This window comes from Pseudorca crassidens, chromosome 16 (assembly GCF_039906515.1).
Source record: "Pseudorca crassidens isolate mPseCra1 chromosome 16, mPseCra1.hap1, whole genome shotgun sequence".
NCBI classification, from domain to species: domain Eukaryota; kingdom Metazoa; phylum Chordata; class Mammalia; order Artiodactyla; family Delphinidae; genus Pseudorca; species Pseudorca crassidens.
The window spans coordinates 46,953,705-46,977,403 of record NC_090311.1 but is presented as its reverse complement, the minus strand read 5'-3'; the positions used below and the strand labels follow the sequence as shown (position 1 = coordinate 46,977,403).

General features: G+C 45.6%; 1 protein-coding gene across 8 annotated transcripts in view; it reads right to left on the bottom strand.

The window, feature by feature from the left end:
* Window positions 1–23,699, bottom strand: part of ARHGAP22 (Rho GTPase activating protein 22) — a 207,443-nt gene that overhangs the window by 115,187 nt on the left and 68,557 nt on the right. For all 8 annotated transcript variants that reach the window (XM_067710255.1, XM_067710256.1, XM_067710258.1 and 5 more), the window contains one exon: window positions 22,350–22,549. In XM_067710255.1, coding sequence (XP_067566356.1) covers window positions 22,350–22,549 — 200 coding nt within the window. The remainder of the gene's footprint in view (window positions 1–22,349; window positions 22,550–23,699) is intronic.

Below are 23,699 nucleotides of genomic sequence, written 5' to 3'. Positions count from 1 at the left end.
GAAGGAGAATCTGGGGATTTCTCTGCTGGTCCAGTGGTTAGGACTCGGCGCTCTCACTGTCGTGGCCCGGGATTCAATCCCTGGCTGGGGAACTAAGATCCCACAGGCGGTGTAATGTGGCCGGAAAAAGAAAAGAGAGAAACGAAAAAGGAGAATCTGCATTTCTAACCAGGTTTCTGATGCTGCTGGCCCCCGGGGATACACGTTGACAACCACTCTCTAGGGGCACTTAGAGTAAGTAGCCAAAGGAAGGTGCCTTTTCCATAAGCTTATTCAGCACATCAGTTCCCTCAAGTGTAAAATAAGGATAACAGTATCTGCCTCATGAGGCTGTTGTGAGGGTTAAAATGATCCGATATTTTCCTGCTGGCCTTGGAGAGCCAGGTTTTGGTTGAGCTGCTGTGCCTTGGACACGTGCAGTTCCGAAGGACAAGGAGTACCTCCAGCCACTCAGATCGTGCCCTGGACTAGAGGGGTCCGGGCTTTCCCTGAGGAGCCCAAAGTGAGTGTTAGCACTTTGGAGGGGGTGGCTGGTCTCCTTCCTGCTGGGCCTGGGAAGGGACCAGACACACCATTTGCACCTACAACTGCACAGATGGGCAGCTGGGTGCAGAAAGAGATCGTGCAAACTCCAGTCACACTGACAGCTTCCCACAAAGGTTAGTCCCCTCTCCCCCTCCCCCTGCGTCTGAGCTATGTGCATTTGCTCTGTTTTGCTATTTACTCAGCCTGCATATCCCAGTTTGTCCTGAGAGGCTGCCAATGACTTCATTCATCTCTAGCTTCACACCAGTGCAAGTCCACTGGTGTAAGGGAGTAATGGTCAAAGGATGTGCTATTCTGTCTGTGTGTAACCGAGCTCCACTCCAGGCCTGCTGCTGGCTCACCAAAGCTCCCTCCCCAGCCCTTGTGAATGTACCAGCTTGAGAGGACCCGTGGGTATCCAGTGGAGGCCCCAGACAAAAGCTCCAGAAACTCCTTCTCTCAGAGAGCAACTTTGGGAGAGAGTATATTTCTTATATTAGTGTCAGCTTAGATGGTTTATTCAAAATCCATCATTTCTACAGCGTAATAAATACAAACTCCAGGAACACTGCAGGTGGAGGGGAAGCAGCCCAGTGATTAGCCTTGCTCCCTCTCATTTGTCTAAACCCAGCAATGGGGCACCTAGGATGTGGTACAACCTTCAGGGACTGGTGAACATGCTCAGAATTCAGAAAGCTTCCTATGTCAGATTCTGAATGTCTTAGTTATCTATTGCAACATAACAAATTACCCTAAATCTTGGTAGGTAAAAACAACAATAAACCTTTATTCTCTTACAGGGTTTCTGTAGACCAGGAAATTTGGAATGGCTTAGCTGGGTGTTTCTAGCTTGGGCTCTTTTACGAAATGATAGTCAAGATGTTGGGTGGAACTACAGACATCTGAAAATCTGACTGAGGCCAGAGGATATGGTGACTCCCTCAATGGCGGATATAAAAAAAAGTCTCAAATCTACATTCTAGAGATGAGAAGTACAATGTGCAAATAAAAAATACAATGAGTGGGATTAACAGCAGATTCAATGTTGCAGATGAAAAGACTAGAGAACTTGAAAATATAGCCATAGAAACTACTCAAAATGAAACAAAGAGAAAAGAGAAGTAAAAAGAATGAACAGAGCATCAGTGAGATGTGGGATAACGTCAAGCAGTGTAATTTACATGTAATTCGAGTCTCTGGACAAGGAGGGGGGAACTGAAAAATATTTGTGAAGAAATTATAGCTGAAACTTTTCCAAATTTATGAACAGTATAAACCCACAGATCCAAGAAGTGCAATGAGCCCCAAGCATAAGAAACATAAAGAAAAGTAAGTATATGAAGGCATAATCAAATGGCTCAAACCCAGTCATGAAAAGAAACTCTTAAAAGCAGCCAGAGGTGAATGATACAATATGTACAGAGGAGCAAATGTGAGGATGACAGCAAATTTCTTATCAGAAACAATGTAAGTTAAGAAATCAGTGGAACAACATCTTTAATGGTATTGAAAGGAAAATCTGTCAACCTCGTATTCTGAATCCAGTAAAAGTATCCCCCAAAAATAAAGGCTAAGTAAAGACCTTTTAAGATACACAAAACAAATAGGAAATAATGCATCATTAGCAGACTCATACTACGAGAATTGTTAAAGACAATTAGGCAGAAAGAAAATGATATTAGACAGAAAAAAGGAAAGGAAGGAAGATTAATGGAGCAATAGGAAGTAGACGATTAAAGTAAAAAAAAGTTCATTATCTATTTATCAATAATTGAGAAAACAAGTAGACAAAAAAATCAGTAACGATATAAATGACCTGAATAAACACTATCAACCAATTTGACCTAATTGCTGCCTTCCTCAACAGTAGAATACATGTGTTTTCAAATGTCCATGAAACTTTTACTAAGATGGCCATAAACAAGTCTTAAAAAATGGAAAAAAGTTCAAATACAACATATGTTCTCTGATCACAATGGAATTAAGTTAGAAATCAATAACAGAAAAATTTCTGGAAAATCCCCAAACATTTGGAAACCAATTAATGCATTTCTAAATAACCCATACATCAAAGAAAAACATCAAAAAGGAAAATTAGAAAGTGCTTTGAACTGGATAAAAATGAAAACACAACATATAAAATTTTGTTACATGCCTCTAGAGGAGTAGTTAGGGGGTAAATTATAGCACTAAATGTTGATATCACAAAAGAAGAAAGGCTTCAATCAATGACCTCAGCTTCTACCTTAAGAAATGACACAAAGAAGAGCAAATTAAACCCAATGTAAAAAAATGAAAAAATAAAGATCAGAGTGGCTATAAATAAAATGAAAAATAAAAAAATAATGAAGCCAATGAAACTAAAAGCTAGTTCTTTGAGAAGATCAATAAAATTGATAAGTCTCTAGCAAGACTAATCAGGAAAAAGAGAGAAGATAAATTGTCAATATCTGGAATTAGAGAGGTGACCTCACCACAGATTCTTCAGGTATTAAAAAGATAAGGTAATGTTAAGAAAAACATTATGTTAATAAATTTGGAAATTTAGATGAAGTGGATAAAAGAAGACACAAACTACTGAAGCTCAGTCAAGAAGAAATAGTTAAATAGCCCCATATCTAGTAAAGAACTGGAATTTGGGGGCTTCCCTTGGTGGCACAGTGGTTGAGAATCTGCCTGCTAACGCAGGGGACACGGGTTCGAGCCCTGGTCTGGGAGGATCCCACATGCCACGGAGCAACTGGGCCCGTGAGCCACAACTACTGAGCCTGCGCGTCCAGAGCCTGTGCTCCGCAACAAGAGAGGCCGCAACAGTGAGAGGCCCACGCACCATGATGAAGAGTGGCCCCCGCTTGCCACAACTGGAGAAAGTCCTGGCACAGAAACAAAGACCCAACACAGCAAAAATAAATATAAATACAAAGAAATGGAATTTGTAGCTAAAAACCTTCCCACAAGGAAAACTCCAAACTCAGATGATTTCACTGGTGAATTCTACCAAATATTTAAGGAAGAAATAACACCAATACTACACAAATTCTTTTTGAAAAGTGAAAAAAAGGCATGGTTTCCAGTGCATTTTATGAGGCCAACATTACTGTGATATAGAACAGCCGAAGACATTATAAGAAAAGAACACTGTAAACCAATATCGCTCAGGAACAAAAATTCTCAACAAAATTTTAGCAAATCAAGTTCAACAATATATAGAAAGGAAAATAATGACCAACTGGGGTTTATCCCAAGTATGCAAAGTTGGTTTAACAAACCAAAATCAATCAATGTAATTAACCATATTTATAAACTAGAAAAGAGAAAAGATCATCTCGATAGATGCAAAAAAAAAAAAAGCATTTGACAAAATTCAACATCCATTCCTGATAAAAATTCTCAGCAAACTAGAATAAAAGAGAACTTCCTCAACCTGATAAAAGGTATCTCTGAAAAACGAAAAGCTAATATCATACTAAAAGCTTTTCCCCTAAGACCAAGATCAAGACAATGATGTTTATTCTTATTATTTCTATTAAATATTGTACGAGTCCTAGCTGTTGTTATAAGGTGAGAAAAAGAAATAAAATTTGTCCAAATTGGAAAGGAAGAAGTGAAAGTGTTTCCACAAACAACATAATTGTCTATGTAGAAAATCTGCTGAAACTTTACCAAAAAAAAGCTACTAGAATTAATAAATGATTTTGGTAAGGTTTCAGGATACAAGACAAATGCACAAATTTAAGTAGTATCTCTCTCTATTAGCAATGAACAATTGGAAATTGAAAATCAAAACCATTTTACTTGCACCCCAAAATATGAAATACTTGGGGATAAATATGATGAAAGATCTTCAAGATCTGTGCACTGAGAACTAAAAATCATTGCTGGGAGAATTGAAAGAAGATATAACCAACTGAAGAGATATACTGTGTTTACTGGCCAGAGGACTTACTATTGTTAAGATGTCAATTCTCTCCAAATTGGCCTAAAGATTCAAAGCAATCCCAGTCAGAAACCCAGTAGTGTTTTATAGGACATGACCTATAGAACATGATTCTAAAATTCATATAGAAATATAAAGGACCTACAACAGTCAGACAACTTTGAAACAGAATAACAAAGTTGGAGATCTAATACTTCTGGATTTCAGGACTTACTATAAAGCTATAGTAATCAAAACATTGTAATATTGGCATTAAGATAGACAAAGAAGTTAATAAAACAGAATAGAAGGTTCAGAAACAAACAAACAAACAAATGGATTTTTTTTTTTTTTTTTTTTTTTGCGGTACGCGGGCCTCTCACTGTTGTGGCGTCTCCCATTACGGAGCACAGGCTCCGGACGCGCAGGCTCAGCGGCCATGGCTCACGGGCCCAGCCGTTCCGCGGCATGTGGGATCCTCCCGGACCTGGGCACGAACCCATGTCCCCTGCATCAGCAGGCGGACTCAACCACTGCGCCACCAGGGAAGCCCAAACAAATGGCTTTTTTTTTTTTTTTTTTTCTTTTTTTTTTTCGGTACGCGGGCCTCTTACTGCTGTGGCCTCTCCCATTGTGGAGCACAGGCTCCGGACGCGCAGGCCCAGCGGCCATGTATCACGGGCCCAGCCGCCCCGGAGCATGTGGGATCTTTCCGGACCGAGGCACGAACCCGTGTCCGCTGCATCAGCAGGTGGACTCCCAACCACTGCGCCACCAGGGAAGCCCAAACAAATGAATTTTTGACAAAGGTTCAAAGGCAGTTCAGTGGAGTATGGATAGCAGGATGGTATTTTCAGTAAATGGTGGTGGAACAATTTTATATTCTTGTGTAAAAAAATGAACTTTGATCCATGCCTGACATCACACATAAAAATATACTCAAAATAAATCATATACCTAAAAGTAAAATCATAAGGCGATAAAACTTCTGGTAGAAAACCTTTATGACTCTGGTTAGGCAAAGACTTCTTAAATACAATGTCAGAAGCACAATTGTGAAGCGCTATTGTGATTTGTGAGTTATTACATAGCCAAGGAATAGAGTCTGCTTATAACCATTTTACAGGAGCTGGAATACATATAAACATTTAAAAATAATTATAGGGGTTTGTAATTATCGTGACATTGACACTTAACGTGGGACTCAAGCGGGTCCAGGGCTGATGCCTGGTTTTATTACCTGTACAATGAGGACATTAACCTCTGTCCTTTTGTCCTCACTGGGCTGCCTGAGCTGGTGCTTTGTAAAGAGCTAAAGGCTGAATGAATATGAATGAGTACTTGTCATAATTATTATTTTACAACCATTTTGGCCGCTATGCCTGTTCATTTGGTTTGTCTCTAGGAACAATCCCTCCCCCAATAACACTATCACTTGTGCCACAAAATAAGGTATGGTGTAGATTCAGGAGTCCCAGGATGGTGAAGGACTGGGTTCCTCCTTCATAGTTTGCGGTGACGATGCTGGTGGGACCTCCTGCAGGGGCCGGGTGTCTGCCCTTCTACCACTGGTCTGGGTTTTGGGCTTCCTGATCGTTCTGTGAACTTCACACTCTAATCCAGCTCTCTCTCCCACCTGATCAAAGCTGGCTCTCTGGGAAGTCTTCATTTTTCATCTTGTCTAGAGGGAGACCGTCTGAAGAACCAACTTCTGAAATGCTTCTTAACAAGTGGCATGATAAGATTCTCCACTGGCAGCATCTTGGAAAATTGCACACGTTTTAAAAAGCAATCACTCAGGGTTCTTTATCTCCTATTATTCTGATTGTGGCCTCAGATCAATCTTAAAAAGCTTTAGCCTCTGACACCCAACCAAGAACTGAATCACTCCAGATTTTAAATAACGCAGATCAGAATGGAGTTCAGTGCCAAGCTGGGAAACATCCTCCTCCTCCTTATCATACAAGCCTTTAACCAGGGTCCATTACTGTCCAAAATGTAGATACTTAAAAAGGCAACCTAAAAGTTGGAGACAAATTGCTTCTTGGTTGGGGCACCTTCCCTCCTTAAGGAGTTGAGATGAGTCACTTCTCTGGCCTCATTCTTTGCTCAGGACTTCATCCTGAAGATTCTCCCAACCGATTCCAGCCAGAGGCTGCCTCCTGTGCACTCCAAATGCACTTGGTGTGCTCCACACGTCTCCGCGTCCCGCTTCACCACCATGTCGGGGCTACACCTGGTCTCCTGATAGAATCTGTCAGCCCGTGAGGGGTGCCCCTTGGGGCAGAGTGTTGGAGGGACAGCACTGTGCTTGGCAGAAAGCAGGGGCTTTGGGGTCTGAGCACCAGCTCCCTGCACCTTCCTGAACCACCCCCGATGGCCACAGGCCCTGAAGCCCTCACCAGGAAGGCCACCCAGCCTAGGGCCTGAGCCCATACAAGTCTGCTGGGATCAAGGGTGAGCCTGGGACCCAGGGCCTGGGGCAGACTTGCGGCACTAAGCCTGGGGTCTGGGCAGAGCCCTCAGCAGCCCTCCAGCCTCACCGTTAACAGTCTCTCCCAACCTTAGAGGGAATGTCCTCTCCAGGGTGGGTGGGTCTTCCTCCAGTGGTCCTGGTTTTCCCTGCAGTAGTTCTGTGCCACTCCAGGACTCTGATCTAGGCTCTGCCCCAAATCATGAATGCCTGACTCTCCCTGAGTGATTCCTGAGCCTCCCAGAGGCTATAGGATTGAGGCTGTGCCCATGGTCCCAGCACTGTGAAACCTCGGGCTCCACCCAGGCAAGGGGTCCCAATACAATCACCCCCCAGGCCCTTGTCATTAATGCCTGTGATCATGTTCATGAGAAAAAGATGCATGCCATGTTGCAAAGTGTCTGTGTGAAGCCAGCACTCACTAGATTTAGTGTCTTAGCCTCTCTGTGTCACTGTGATAGGCCCAGTGCTGGAGTGCCAAGTAGCTTTCTAGGGAAACAGGGGAATGAATGCTTGTGACCAGTGGACCAGAATGCTTACAAGGGGGGCTTCCTGAACCCTCTAGTGGTGACAGGGCTCTGGCCACTGGGACTAGGCGGTATGACTTCATCTACTTCTGGGCCTGGGCCTTTAGAAATGTAACCTCCATCCTTCTCTCCTCCCTCCCTCACTGTGTCAACCTTAGAAGGCACAGAAACAGATGAAGCTGCCACCTTATCCACAGCAGACTTGCCATAGCCAGAGGTAAACTGTTATTTTGTTTAGGTGCTGGGATTTCAGGAATATTCAGCATTGTTTATTTTGACTAATTAGATGTCATTTTATTTTTTTTTATAAATTTATTTTTATTTATTTATTTTTGGCTGTGTTTGGTCTTTGTTGCTGCGCATGGGCTTTCTCTAGTTGCGGTGAGCAGGGGCTACTCTTCATTGCGGTACGCGGGCTTCTCATTGTGGTGGCTTCTCTTGTTGCGGAGCACAGGCTCTAGGCGTGCGGGTTTCAGTAGTTGTGGTGTGTGGGCTCAGTAGTTGTGGCGCACGGGCCCAGTTGCTCCGCGGCATGGGGATCTTCCCGGACCAGGGCTTGAACCCGTGTCCCCTGCATTGGCAGGCAGATTCTTAACCACTGCGCCACCAGGGAAGCCCTAGATGTTATTTTGAGTAAACACATTTCAGATAATTTTGTCCCAGATTGCTCACCTGGCCCAATAAAAAAGTTTTAAAATCATAGTACTGGGACTTCCCTGGTGGCGCAGCGGTTAAGAATCCGCCTGCCAATGCAGGGGACACAGGTTCAAGCCCTGGTCCAGGAAGATCCCACATGGCGCGGAGCAACTAAGCCCATGCGTCACAACTGCTGAGCCTGCGTTCTAGAGCCCGCAAGCCACAATTACTGAAGCCTGAGCGCCTAGATCCCGTGCTCCACAACAAGAGAAGCCACCGCAAAGAGAAACCCCTGCGCCGCAATGAAGAGTAACTCCCGCTCGCCGCAACTAGAGAAAGCCCGCGCACAGTAACGAAGACCTAACGCACCATAAATAAATAAATAAGTTTATTTTAAAAAATAAATAAAATCATAGTACTATTGAAACACTGTATTTCTATGCAAAGCCATTTAATTAATGATTATTCTCTTGCTCCTCTGACTGGATGTTGGGAAGGAAAAGCAATGAGAGGGCAGGCCCATCTACTTGTTATACAGCCTTGGGGGCACAGGCTGCTGGGATCTGCCTAGCTCTCATGGTCAGAGCTCTGAGCAGGGCATGGCAGAAGGTCTGGGTTCTGGCCTCCAGCTACGATGGCTGTGGAGAACCCCCTTCCTGCCTGACCCTTTGGACTGGAGCACAAGAAACCCAGCAAGGACACAGGTCACTGTCCGAGAGGGGTCATGGCTCCCACTGTCCCTGGCCAAATGCCCAGTCTGTAAAGGATCTCCGCTGGGCAGTGGGAGGTCCTGGGGTGTGAAAATGCCCCCCTTCCTCCTTGGCTCAATGGACCGAATGGTACGTCTCTTTGCCTCCTTAAAATACCTGGTGTTCTAGCTGGAGGAGCTCAGGGAGAACTAAGCCTACTCCCTCTGATGCCCATTTGGTGGCTGCATCGGTTAACTGCCGTCGAGGGCTGATGCATTCAGAAGGGAACCAGCCATCAGAGGCCATGTGCTCTGAGCTTCCTATAGGGGAGTGAGTCTTCACTGGTCAGCCACTTCTTTCCAGTACGTTCTCTGACCCAAGACTCAGGCAGATGTTGGTGTCAATTTCTGCCCCACCTAGATGCTAACTCTGCCCTTGGCTCTTTGGAGCCCACATGGCAGGTGTGGAAAAGCCTCTGCTTCAGAACTGGGAGCCCTTGGTAGGCAGTGCTGCGTGGCCTCCACTCCATGCTGTGAGGAGTCCAGGGGGACCCTGCCTCTCCACAGCCCAGCGTCTGCAGCACTGAACCACAGGGCTATTCTTCCACGCGGCTGTCTCTGCCATGTTTCTGGGGCTGCACAGCTTCCAGCCTTCTCCCCCATGATGAACAGTCTGCCCCTGCCACTCAGGCTGGCCTGGGCCTTGGAGCACACTCCCTGGGAAGTGTGTTTCTGCCCAGAATATGCAGTCGGGACATGGTGATGCCGGGTCTGGGGGGTTTGCCTTGGATGATCTTGACTGCAAGTGGTTTGGTCTGTCTTACTGCTCTCCAGGCCCTGCAACTAGTGCTATGCTCTGGGGTATATGGTGATTTGGGAGAGGACTGCTATGCTGTTTAGTTGAGAGCAAGTTAGTCTGAGAAACGCAGTATAGACTCTTTTGCTTTGATCTGTGCCAGGCTGACCTGCTGAGCAGACTGCCGCTGAGGGGCACGTGCTGCCTTCTGCTGAGGAAGGCACACCCCATCCCAATCCTCTGCAAAGGATCATTCAGGAAGCCTACCCATCACCTTCAGCAGACCAGGCAAGGCGGCAATCCCACAGCAGCACCCCCAGATCACCTCCATTTTGCTGATAAACAGTAACTCAGTACTCGAATTTTGTCCCTGAGTGTTTAGGCAGCATGAATGAGCTAGAATGTCCCAAATGTAATTAAAAGTAAGTTATGCTCATCACACAATGAATAAGATATGTTTTCCATGCTGCCTCAATGTCATTCGATGCAGTTTTTTGCCTAGTAATTGACAAAATGAGTCATCTACCAACCAGGCTTCCAGCTATTACTGTAAATTAACTGGGTTCAATTGAAAGCCAAAGGATTGATCTATTTTAAGTGGAAGACATTTAAATACTGTAAATGAATATCCGTGGCTGACTTAAATTAGCAGAGCCTGAGAGAAGCTTATTACATTTCCATGAACAGGCAGCCACATTGAAGGAAACACAGAAGCCATTTTTATAAGATGAAGATCCATTCTGTAGGCAGAGACACTCTGAGTACGAAACAATTCGGGGGCAACCAAGACACTTGGCACTTGATTTACATACTCCCAAGCGTGTCATCAGGCTTCTTAGTAACTGGGTTTTCTTTCACCACGACAGTGGCAAAATCTTGTCATATAATGATGAGTTGTAGGTAATCATAAGGTATTGTGACGTTGTTATTCCAGCAGTCGCTTTCAGAACCACTGGTATATGGTGCAAGACAAGCTTGAAAACTCATATTTTTGGATGATTACTTCCATCTTATGTTTTTCCTTGACAGGTCAGATGCAGAAAAAAATTGCTTTAAAATTTGTTTAAAAATTGTTTAAAAACGAGTTGGCTGCTGCCGCCAATTTTGAATTTACTAAATACATTTCTGTTTCATTTAAAATAACTATTTGATGAGAATTTTCATTTTGATCTGTTAGTAGAGGGGAGTTACATTTCTCAAATAGCTACATAAATGTAAAGTATCCCTTAAGAAAAAGCCACGCATTCTGACATTTGAACCTAAATAAATGATAACTCTTTTTTTTTAAATAAAACTCCAGTGAGTATTTCTTCACAAAAGCAGCATTTGAAGTTACCCCCAAGGACATTTAAAACAAGAAAACATTTACTGTTTAATTTTTTTCTGGGGTGCTAATGGCAACGTTAATATCAGTTCCCAGTTAGCTCATGGTTATCCCTACCGCCCTGTGGAGGACGTTTGCTCAATAGCTACTGAGCTATCCTGAGGCGGCGAGCAGGGCTCGTCTGATGCTTCAGTGTCCTTCCCTCTCACTCACGCATGTTCCTCTGAGCACAACTTGATCAACTGGAGTTTGCTGTGCCAAGATCTATGGGAGCTGCTATGGAGGTAACCAAGCCCTTGTTCTTCTGTGCACAGAGATGTGCGGGTGGAAAGTATGAAGGAGGAAGTGAAATCAGGCTCTCCTGGACCTCTCAGGGAGTCAGGGGCAAGTTCACGAGGCCAGATGTGACTGGTAGAGATGCCAGCTGCAAAGGCCCCACTGCACCAAGGTCTGTACACATCAGCTCTCTTGCCGCCAATTGTGTCTCTGCAAGATCTTTGCTAGGAGCCACCATTAAGCTTGGCACTAAATGGCCACCAATGACCAGGAGTGACATCAGCCACAGGAATTCTGGGAAATCCCCCTGCTCTGGCCAGACCCCCACAGCTTGCCTGCTTCTCTTTCTTACTCATCCAGGATGGAACTTCTGAAAACCTCTATGGTTTGGCTGACTCTAGGTATTGTCCCTCCATTCCTCCTTGCCTTATAAGGTCTCCACTGACCTCCTGGCTCTGAGAGTTGAAAGGGCACTTGGAGATCAGCTGTGGCCACCTTCCTACCCAGCGACAGGCTCTCCTCCAAGCTTCTTAGTCAAGTGCTGGTCTGGCCTCAGCTTGCCCAGCACCAGGGACTGGAGCTCACCCCTGCCCAGCAGACCACTCCATGGGAACAAAGTATCTTTCCTATATGGAGGGCACAGTGGCCTCCGTGCAATTCTATTTATCCGGGCTATAGCTTCTGGAGGTTCACAGAATAAATATAGTCTTGTTCGCATAAGGATGCAGTGCCTGATCTAGCGCCCTTTCCACGATTTCTCTTCAAATTTCTTATTCAGTTTGTCCCTCATATGGGCAGGAGTTCAGACCCCTCATCCTGGTTGCTGGCGGTTGGAATGGGGCAGAAGGTCCAAGGATGCCCTACTTGTCTGTCTGGGCCATGTGGTCCGTCTCCTCATAATTCTGTGGTCCACTCAAGCACCCTGAGAGCATGGCAGTGGCTTCCCAGAGCAAAAGCAGAAACGGCTTGGTGTCTCAAGGACCGAACCTAGAACTTGCATGGCATCACTTCTGCCTCATTCTATCGGTCAAGTAATCACTAGGGCAGCTCAGATGCAGAAGAGAGGAAGGAGACTCCACTTCTTGTTGGGAGGAGTGGTGTGTGCATAGGCAGGGGAGGAATAGGGACAGCTATCCTTGGAGACTATCTAGCAGGTGCCTTGTAGAGTTGCTGTGAGAATTAAGTCAATACATGCCAAGCACTCAGGATCGTGCTTGGTTCGTATGCATGTAAGTGTTAGCTTTTATTTAGATTTAAACCCATGAAGTAAGGCAGAGCTGAGATCAGGCCGTGCCGCATGCCACGGGACTTCTCTTGCTTGACTGAGCTGGATGGCTGCTAACCCTTTACTGTGTACAGTTCCACCGAGGAGAGAAGGCCGACACTAGGCTGTTTCCAATATGTTTAATCTTACCCTGACAGCAGCCCTATATAGTGGGTGTGGTTATTCCCATCTCACAAAAAGAAAAGTGAGGCTCAGAAAGGGAAATACCTTCTCTGGTAACTAGCTAGTAAGCAGTGAAGCCAAAATTCGGAAATCTGTCATTCTCTGTCATGCAGGATTCAGTAAAATGACTTGCTGAGGTACAGCCTGGACTCTTAATTGGAAAAGGCAACATAGGGTTGCTCTCAGGGAGCCTCACGGGTTCAGGCAATCCCCGCTTCCAGGCTCTGTCACCTGCTTTTCACATGTCATTTTAGAAGCCTTCTTGGAGGACTTCTATCTTAGATCCCATTCTAAGAATTACAGGAATCTTGTCCCTGAGTATTTAGGCAGCATTGACACCACCACTGCCGCCAGCTGCCATTTGTCCAACTCTCAGGGCAGCCTCAGAACAACACACCAAATGTGGGAGCAAGAGGGTCTTCAATGATCTACCTAAATCTACAACCTGTAGGTGGTATAAACGGGATTTGAACCCAGGTTCTCTGATTCCAAATATTATTTTCTTTCCATAGTACGCAAGCTTCCATTCCACCCTTCTGAACATCATTTTCCCCACCTATACGATGGAAATGAATTGTATCTGCCCTGTTAAGGTTGCTGTGAGGCTCAATGGAAATTATGAATGTTTATTTAAAAAGGCTTTAGGGCTTCCCTGGTGGTGCAGTGGTTGAGAGTCCGCCTGCCGATGCAGGGGACACGGGTTCGTGCCCCGGTCCGGGAAGATCCCACATGCCGCGGAGCGGCTGGGCCCGTGAGCCATGGCCGCTGAGCCTGCGCGTCCGGAGCCTGTGCTCCGCAGCGGGAGAGGCCACAACAGTGAGAGGCCCGTGTACCGCAAAATAAATAAATAAATAAAATAAATAAAAAATAAAATAAAAAGGATTTATTGAGCTTCTACTAGGTGTCAGGCACTGTTCTGGACAATCAGGATACAGGGTAAACAAAACAAACGAAATCCCGACCCTGATGAGCTTACAGACTAATAGGGGAAGGCAGTCCAATAAGCTCCTTGTCACTTTTCAAGCACTTTACAAAAACAATGAAATATTTTCCCACCAAGGATCTAACACAGGCTGGATCAGTGTTCACTCATTCAGTCAATTTACTCATTTCTTCATTCATTCACTCATTCATTCATTCAATTATTCATGTAAGTATCAAATGTTACTACATATCAGTTATGTGTCAGGCACTGTGCTGGGTGGTAGGAAAAGATAAGTAATGAGATAGACTGAGGCCCTGCGTGAATGAAGTGTACAGACTAGAAGGGAGGAAACATATAACTAAGGAAGTGTTATAAATTAACGGTAGCAATGTCAACAACAGCAACAATGGTAACAACAACAATAACAATAATGACCTCTAGGCTGGTTTGAGTAACAGTTTACAACCGATGAAGGATGCTCAGTTAGTGTCTGCTGAATCAACTCCAGCTGAGTCGAATTTACAATGTCTAGATGTGAAAAAGCATCTGACACATGGGCTGCTCTGTGACTTGCTGTGAGCATGGACCGGCTCAGACCAGCCTGACAGCATCTTAATTATGCCCCCAGATAGAGCTGAGATAAGGGCCCTGGTGGGTAGAGTCTTACTAGACAAAGCTGTGAGGTTCCATGGGCAGACATTAAGCAAAGACTTCAGGCGCTATGGTAACACACCCACTAACCTAGGCCTGATGCCAGCCCCCAAATTCCCTCATCCGGAACATGGAGACAACCCAGGCACCTTCCTCAGGAGCCAGGACCCAAGGAGCCAGCTCATGACAGCACCGTTTTTGTCTTTGACATTCAAGCTTGGTAAACAAAGGAAGGAGGAAAGGGGTGATTGGCGGCCTGCTGGAACATTCCCTGTGACCTTCAAGTTCTGGAGTCAGATGGCCTCTCTTTCCTCCCCTGAGGTTTCCTCTTTCTTAAAGACTGCTGGTTTCTGATTGCCCCATATTAACGTTCTCCCCTAGAAGTGCATCTGCTTTCCCATCCATCTTGTCTCTCCTCCTCCCAATTCCAACCTTTTACTCTAAATTAAATGAAACTTTAAATCAATCTTCTCTCCCACTCCCATTACTTACGCTCCTGGAAAACAAAACAAAACAAAACCCAGTCTGCTCTCAAAGTGATTTTTAAATTGCCTCTGCTAGAACCTACAGCTGCATCGGCCACATGGGCGTAGATTTGAGACTCTGCTACCCAGGGATGCAGGCGTCAGCTCCCACACTTTGTCCCCTGCTGCTGTCAAGGCTCCCCAGCCCCTTGTTCCAGCACCTGGCGGTCTTCTAGGCCACACCGGCTGTCAGGACAACAGCCCCATTTGGATGGTCTTTCTGCCTCCAGCCTGGCACCTTGACATTCCCTGCCTGTGCTGCCGTGGATGACTTTCCTCTCGGAGTGAGGAAGGCTAAGTCTGAGCTCCCAAACCTCACAGCCCCCCAGTGCTGCCAGGACCCAGCTTCTGAGTGTGGCACCCGAGCCATCCACATCCAGCTTCTGGTACCACGTGTGCAGTCTGGGTTCCTGACAACACGATGACCCTCACACTTCTGCTTCAGAGGCCCTGCGCTCCACCCTGGGCATGAGCTGCCTGATATAGCCCACCTCCACACATGAAGTTACACAATTTCTGAGCACCTCCAGTGTGCCAAGGCCAGCTCTGCAGAGACCAGCTGGGCTTGGCGACTCTGTCTGGAAGAGGGAGCTCTTTGTCTGCTCCCCTTTCTGGTTACCTGAAGAGAACTCTCTAGGGCTGTGTCCCTGTTGCCTTCCTTTTCTGCTTTTAGTTTTTCTTTCCTTGTTTAACTTAAAATATTTTAAAATATGGACATAAGTAAATATAGTCTCATTGTGAGAAATGAAAAGACAATCACCCCTCAGTACTGGTGGGGAAGGGCTCCTATAGTGCTCCCCCATGAAGTTACCCAAAACCTCGGATTCTCAAGTCCCTTATATAAAATGCTTGTAATTGCATATAACCTAAGCATATCTTCCCATATACTTTAAAGCATCGCTAGATTACTTATAATACCTAATACAATGTCAATGCTAAGTAAAATAGTTGCGGTGTACAGCAAATTCAAGTATTGCTTTTTGGAACTTTCTGGAAATTTATTTTTTTTTCTGAATAGTTTTAAGCCTGGTTGAATTCATGGCTGTGGAGCCCATGGATATGAAGGGCCAACTGTAATACAGATAAATATCAAGTTTTTTGATCATCACCTCATTGTCCATTTTCTCCCCAAAGCCTTACCCTATAGCTTTGGTTTGTAGTAGCTATATTCTGAAAATCCCCAAATTAAACTATTTTAGCTTTATTTCACTTATTTTTTTTAGTGACAGTTATATCTAAACACAGTTTAGAGAATCAAATAGCTCTACAAGGCTTGTTATAAGCAGCAATTTCTTCCTCTTCTACTACTGCCCAAATCTTAGTCACCACTTTCAGCTCTTTTAGGTGAGGTTTTTTTTTTTCTTTTCTTATGTTTATTTCTAAATAAGATCTTTACACTACCATGTCTTGATTTAAAATTTTAGGCATTATCTATGGAATTCCCAGCATGGCAGTTTGAGATTTTGCTTTATTTCACTGCCCTCCCTGCCGCCCCTCCCTATGTGACTTCCTGAACCTCCACAGTAACTTTGGTTATATCAGTCAGCATTCACTGTTTATACTCCCATCCTAGGAAATTTAATTTAACTGAATATTTTTTCTAAGGAGGACTTTCATCTCTCTTTCTAGAACTTCTTCTCAGACACTGAGTTGTCTCTCCTCTTTTCCTCTCCGTTGTTCTTCTTCCCGGGAGATTATGTTAAGATTTTCATCCAGCCCTTCATTTGAGTTTTTGTTTCTGGTATTTTATTTCTGAATTCTGGGAGCTGGTTTGTGCTCTGACTGTCCATTTTTATAGTCTCTCTCTGAGGATGTTAAAGACAGTTTTATTTAAAAGTTTTCTCCCCCCTGCACAGTTTTTATTGCCTCCAAGTTGTTTTTTTCCCCCTTTCCTGTGTTCGTCTGGCCTTCATATGCAATTCTTTCCTTAAGTGAAAGAATTCACTTTGGGTGAATTCTTCCAGTCACCTTCCAGTGACCTTCTAGTGACCTTCTAGTGACCTTCTAGTGACCCAAGGTTCTTTACTCCTACTAGTTACAGTTCTCTAAGCAGCTGATTGGAAATTGTATGGGGGCGGGCGGTGAATGTTTACAGAGAGAGAGATCTGCCTGGCCTGTTTCATGGGGGACCCCTCCTGTCAGTATATTTTGTGTTTTTCTTCTTGGCCTGTCACATTCTCCAGTGAAAATTCTTCATTTCCTTCCTGAGGGCTATTCCTGACTGCTGAGATCTGGCAGCCAAGTGTGGGATAAAGACTGGGAGAGCTAAGGAACTGATATGATGCCCACCTCCCTCTAAGCCTCCTGTTCTAGTGAGGTACCCGCCCCCCCACCCCCAATGACGGGGCAGCGTCCTCAGCTTCCTTCCAAGTGTTACGCCCTAATGAGGGAGGGCAGTCACAGCTTTGCACAAGGTGGTTCGGGAGATCTGGGACCTAATTGCTTTTTTTTTTTAATAGATCTTTATTGGAGTATAATTGCTTCACAATACTGTGTTAGTTTCTGTTGCACAACAAAGCACATCAGCCGAATGCATACACATGTCCCCATACACCCTCCCTCTTGAGCCTCCCTCCCATCCTCCCTATCCCACCGCTCTAGGTCATCGCAAAGCACGAAGCTGATCTCCCTGTGCTGTGCTGCTGCTTCCCACCAGCCAACTATTTTACATTCGGTAGTGTATATATGTCGTTGCTACTCTCACTTCGCCCCAGCTTCGCCCTCCCACCCCATGTCCTCAAGTCCATTTTCTATGTCTACCTCTTTATTCTTGCCCTGCAACTGTGTTCATCAGTACCATTTTTTTTTTTTTAGATTCCATATATATGCATTAGCATATGGGATTTAATTAAACTTCAAAGCTTTTGCACAGCAAAGGAAACCATAAACAAGAGAAAAAGACAACCCTCAGAATGGGAGAAAATATGTGCAAATGACACAACAGACAAAGGATTAATCTCCAAAATATACAAAGAGCTCATGGAGCTCAATGTCAAAAAAACAAACAATCCAGTTAAAAAATGGGTGGACCACTTAAATAGACATTTCACCAAGGAAGACATACAGATGGCCAAGAGGCACATGAAAAGATGCTCAACATCACCAATTATTAGAGAAATGCAAATCAAAACTACAATATCACCTCACGTCAGTCAGAATGGCCATTATCAAAAAATCTAGAAACAATAAATGCTGGAAAGGGTGTGGTGAAAAGGGAACCCTCTTAACTGCTTTTTAAACTGACTTTCAATCAGAACTCCTGTTTGGAGCTCTTCTTTTGCCCTCATTTCCAGAGATAACTGGTCCTGCCAATGTCTGAGCCTTTGCTGGGCGGTGAGGGGATTTGCAAACCCAACGGATTTTTGTGCTCTCTGTGGTGCTGGCTTGGAATTTAGCTCTCTGGGGTTTGCTGATCAGCTACCTCCCACCCACCTGCTGTCCAGCATCCAGAATGCTGCTGTCTCCCTCCTGCCCTCTCCATCTAGGTGTGTCCAGACCTTCACAAGCACACTTTTAGTGCTCTTTATTGGAATTTTGGGGTTTTTAACTCTGTCATCCTTGACTAGAAGTTTGAATTTAAGTTTTGACTTTCTTATTAACTTAGGAGGTGTTATGAAGTACGTGTGTGTTTTATTTCCACGTGTATAGATTTCTCTCTCTCTTGCATATATACCCTCACTCACTGTCATTTTGTTCTTAATCTCTAAGTCTTTTTTTTTCTTTTGCACTATTGTCAGTGAATGTGTCTCTATAATTTCATTTTTTTTTTAAAAATGGAGAACAATGAGAATTCTTTTTCTTTGTTTAGGTATCCTTCAAAGCTATGTCATTAAGAACATAAAAGTTCACAGCTGCTCTATTTTCTCAGTAGGTTATTTATATTATAATGAAATGTTTCTTTTGTTCCCTTTTGTTCCTATCACCTTGAATTCTATTCTATTTGATTTTGATATTCCTAAATCTGCTTTCTTTTTGCTTGCATGTGCTGGCTTACGTTTTTCCCATTGTTTTGTTTTTCAACCTTTTTATTACTTTCTCTTTTTTAAGCCAGACTTCCACTTTGTCTTTTAAGAGACAGATGAATCTGACCTATTCACATTTATTATGACAACTGAAAGGTTTCTTCCTATTCCTTGCTATCTTATTTATTTACTTTTTTGTTTTCTATTTACCTTTTTCTTTTGTTTTTTCCTCCCCTCCATTTTCTGCCCATTTGTTGAAATGATCACATTTAATTTGTTACATTCTTTCCATCTCACGTTTTGGAAGTTGTACTTTCCATTTCTATTCTATTCCATTTCTATTCAAAGCCAAGAAACCCACAGTGAAGGAGTGGGATAACTAGACTTAAAGTGAATCCTCAAACAGTGGAAACAGACCAGGCTGATCAAGAAAGAATGTGGCAGGAGTTTTCATGGTGCAAGAAACATTTCGCAGAAGCTAAAAGTATTTAAGAAGAAAAAACCTGGAATCTTTTATTAGTAAAACTGTAGGATCTGTCTGCTGGAAACTATTAGGGACATGTGTTGGGAAAAGCTGGAGGGACAGGGCCACACTTTCAGGTTCTGTTTTAAAGCACCTTTGCCTAGTCTTTCTATCTGAGTTTCCATCTGAGCCAATTCTTCCACCATCTTGAATTTTCCCCGTCTCTGTGCTCTACGTCCTCTGCTGACCTTCATGCGAGAAGGGGAGAAGGGAAGAGCTAGGACTTTGGAGAGAGAACAAGAATATGGGCTGGGAGTGATCCTTATCACGTGTATGCGCTCTGGGCAGCATCAAGGGTAGCTGGACATCCCTCCTCTCCACAATTACATCTGCTGGACAGATGACAGGCCATCTGTTAGGAGGGAGCTCACTGCCTGGGCACTTCTATCACCGTAAACAGTGAGCAGGGCCCATTTTTCCAGGAACCAGATATTGAGAATTAGTCCATTACATGTAGTTCATGCAATTAAATGGAAATCTGAGGGTTATTCTGCCAGCAGGCATGTAGGTTTGAGGTCATACTGTAAAGATAAATGAGTCAAATTTGACCAAGAGTCTCCTTGAGATTGGGAACCTGAGCAACAGGGCTGCCAGAGCAGTCAGGCTTTGCTGGGGAGGGGGGATAATGGAAAAGAATAATCCCCCATGAGGATGTGGCAGAGACCCGGAGAGGCCAAAAGAGGAGCCCTGGGCATGATGCTGGCATCTGTTGGAGACGCTGGCTCCTATCAGGGATCCAATGGCTCCCTGGTGACGACTGCGCTGGTTTAGCTTGGGTCAGGCCCCAGGGCTCCTCCTTTGCCCAGGCTGGTGACTGGGGATGTCATTACTTCCATTCAATTAGCTATTTCCACCAGAAGCCATTGATGTCTGGAGAAGGTGGCAGGTGAGGGAGAAGAATGTCCAGTCTGGAAAATCTGGGGGATGGAGGTTCCTTCTGGAGCTGCAGTGACAGGTGAGGGCCACCTGAGACTCACCGTGAAGAATACGTGGGGAAGCCTGGGGCAGGGGTTCACACGTAGGCTGGTGACCTCAGTCTGTTACTTTAGTCCACTGGGTTCACCCAACATTATAATGCATTTCTCCCAGGAGATGGTGCTATGGGCGGGCCAGGAGGGGGATGACAGTAGGGGCCATAGGCAGGGCTCTGAGGTGCTAGGGACTGTGGCAACTTTGATCACCATCATCAGAGTGACATGTCACCAAAAGGACAGCCAGGAAAGCCAAGAGGCCACTGAAGGGCCAAGGCTGGTCTTCAACACAAAACACAGAAGCCAGAAGGAAGATGGCAGTGGGCAAGCCAGAGGTGTGGCTCCTGATCTGGGGAGCAGGCTGAGGGGCAGGGCTGAGGGAGCGTGAGGGTACCCAGACTGAAGTATCCCAGGTGCTAGGATCTGCGCTCCGTCGCGTATATGTTCTACAATCTAATTCTTAGTGCATGAGGTAGGTAATAATGTCTCCATTTTAGTAATCATGAAACTGAAAGTAAAAAAAAAATTAAGTGACTTCTACCAAGTTATTTAGCTAGCATGACTGACCTAATTCAGATCAAATTCAAAGTTCCTGTTTGTTCCACTCCACCTCTCTGGGAGTTCTATTCCTTCCTTATAAAGCCTGGGAGGCTGGACAGGATCAGAGTTCCCTAAACTTTAGCTTCGATCCACCTTCATGAGTCTTGTCATCCTCACCTCTCATCTCTACTGGTATTGATGTAAAACTTTTCCTCAAGCAGTCTCACTTGTTTGTGTGTGTGTTAAAATGTACATAACATGTAATTTTCCATTTCAATGATTTTTAAGTGTACAGTTCAGTAGCATTAAGTACACTCACACTGCTGTGCAACACTTTTTGTTTTTAACTTAGATATATTTTAGAAACAAAAACATGCTATGACTCTCAAGAATGGAAACCAGTATGGCTTTCCATAAACAAAAGTTAACCACTAGAATAAATACAGTGAAGACAGAAAGTTATTTACTTGCAGCTGGTGACTAGTGCCACTGAGGTCTCTGAGATGAGGCCTGCTCCTTCCCACCCCCAGAGTCCCATGTTTTTAAGGGAGGGTCCCAAGTATTGGAGAAGTGCTAAAGATAGGACAATTCCTTCTTCATACTCAGAAAATTTGGAAGAGGAGTGACAGGGTCATTTTCTCGCTGTGTTGACGACGTGATACCGTGCTGTGCCCAGCTACCTCCTTCCACCTTGCCCATCACAGAGCCCCCTCCCAGCCCCCCAGGCCCCCGAGCACACCGTGGAACTGCTGGATGTGCACAGGCTACAGCCCTGCAAAGCTCTGTGACCCCTGACCCCAAACAAGGGGATCTCTCTTTTCTTTCCAACTTGGATCAATGACTAGGAGCCACCTTTGGAAGAAGTCCTTCAAGTTCCCTTCCCCATTTTCCCCAAGAGAAGCGAGGGTAGCTCCCAGACATCCTTTCTCTGTCTGAATCCCATAACAAGGGTTAGCTTGCCCAAGCTCCGCAAGCCCAGCCACCATGGCCGGCAGCATGCAGAGCGCTCGGTTATGATGTCTGCACAGGGCAACTGTGACCAGGCTGCACCATGGCGGAGGAGGCCACCGACTGCTCTGAGTGAGCGAACTTAGTGGAACTGGGTAGAAAGGCAGACGTGTTAAGCGCCTGAGGTGGAGCTTACAGTGCCTTACAGGCCCCTGAGAGGCAGAGGCCTCTGGCACAGGGGTTTCACCACGAGCCAGAATTCAGTATGACGTTAGATTTGTCTGGGCGCCCGTTTCCCTGCATAATGGAAGGAATGGAATGTGTGCACCTGTGTCCTCCTTGGAAGCACTAAGAGGCTGAAAAGGACATGAGGAAGAGTTGTATTTTTAAGCCATGGACGGATGTTCTCTATCACCATTATAAGGAAACATTTCCATCACTGAAGCTGTGGATGTGTCACAGTGAAACAAGGTGTGATACCCGGAACGTGGTAGCAGGGGATAAAGCTCACTTTGGAAATCCCATTGAAATGTCATGCTGAGTGGAGTCAGGGGCTTGGTGCTTGAGGGGTGGAGGTGCTGACGGGAGGGTCACTCTCTGCCTTCTCCCCTCTCCTGGACGTAGTGAAACACGCCCGCCCACCCCCGCCTGGAGCCCCGCTGTGATGCCCGCTGGACACAGGACGCACGCTCCTCACCTGGGGCTTGCTCTCATCTTTGTCCTTGTAGTAGAAGAGCTGATCCCCACGCAGTACGAACCAGCGTTGCTGCCAGTTCTTCATTATGCTCCTCTGCTTCTTCAGCCAGCCCGCCTTCAGGACGGGGCCCAGCCTGCGGGGGCAGGGTGGCTGCCCAGGGCTCCGGCTCTGCTCCCCCATCACCAGGCTTTTGGAGCGGGCTGGAAGCCAAGCACACACACAGTGAGCACGAAGGATGGCAGGCCAGGGGTCAGTCCTTGCCCCACCCTGGCATCCCAGCTGCCCGGTGACCAGAGTATGGGAGCTTCGGCCAGTAGGGCATGATCATGCTTGGCCTATCTCCCCCTTGGGTTCAAAGGGACATGGGTTGGGACCCCTCAGCACCGCAGCCCAAGGTCATCCACCTAGGGGAGTGCACAGCCTGCCTGATTAGTTTCTGCTTTGTCTCTGGGATCCAAGATTCTGCCTTCCCCCAGGTCTGTTCATCCATCCATGCCTCCATGCACCCATCCATCCATCCAGCTTTCCATTTGTTCAATGACTCATTCATTCATTCAGCAACTATTTATTAGTACCTACTATGTACCAATCACTGTTATAGGTGCTGGGGAAAAAGCAGTAAGAAACAAGAAAAATAAGAAACATAAACATCTGGATCCTGCTAGAGCTCACATTCTAGCAGGTTCCTGTCACTCAGGCCCCGAGGGAGCTGGCCCCAGCAGACTCCCCCCCTGGTACCTGCGTGGCACCTCTCCCCTGGCAGCATCAGATCTCAGCACCATTGCCCAGAACCCCCATCCCACCTGGCAAACCACCTTGCTGCTTCCCTGGGATCATCCTGGCAGCTGGGCCTGCACAGCAGGGCCTCTGCGACAGTTGCTTGCTGTGACTTGTCGACGGCTCCCTGGCAGGGTGAAGGGGCCGTCCCTCCTACCTAGAGCCACCGAGCGCCTCGAGCACTCCTGCTCCGCAGATACCACTGAGCAGCGCTCTGCCAGGGTTGGTACTGCCCTTCACAGTGACTGAGTTCTTGCCCCTCCCATGCCTCCCCTACCCCTTCCCCTCGCTCTCCCCTCTGTCCTGGGGAAAGCTTCTCTCCTCTCTCTGGCCAGTATCAAGGATACTGCTGCAGTGGTCGCTAGGAGGGGCCATCCTGAACTTTGGAGGAACAACTCTGAGTCCAAATGTAATCACACTTACAATTCTTAGACCACAGATCCTAACTTATGATTGGAACGCGCGGTCCCTGCAACCCACAGTTGTTTCTTCCATCCTTTTCCTACTCAATTTCTGGCTTGGCTGCATGGTGAGCTCCTATCTATCCTTCAAGGTCCAACTCTACAGAACCTT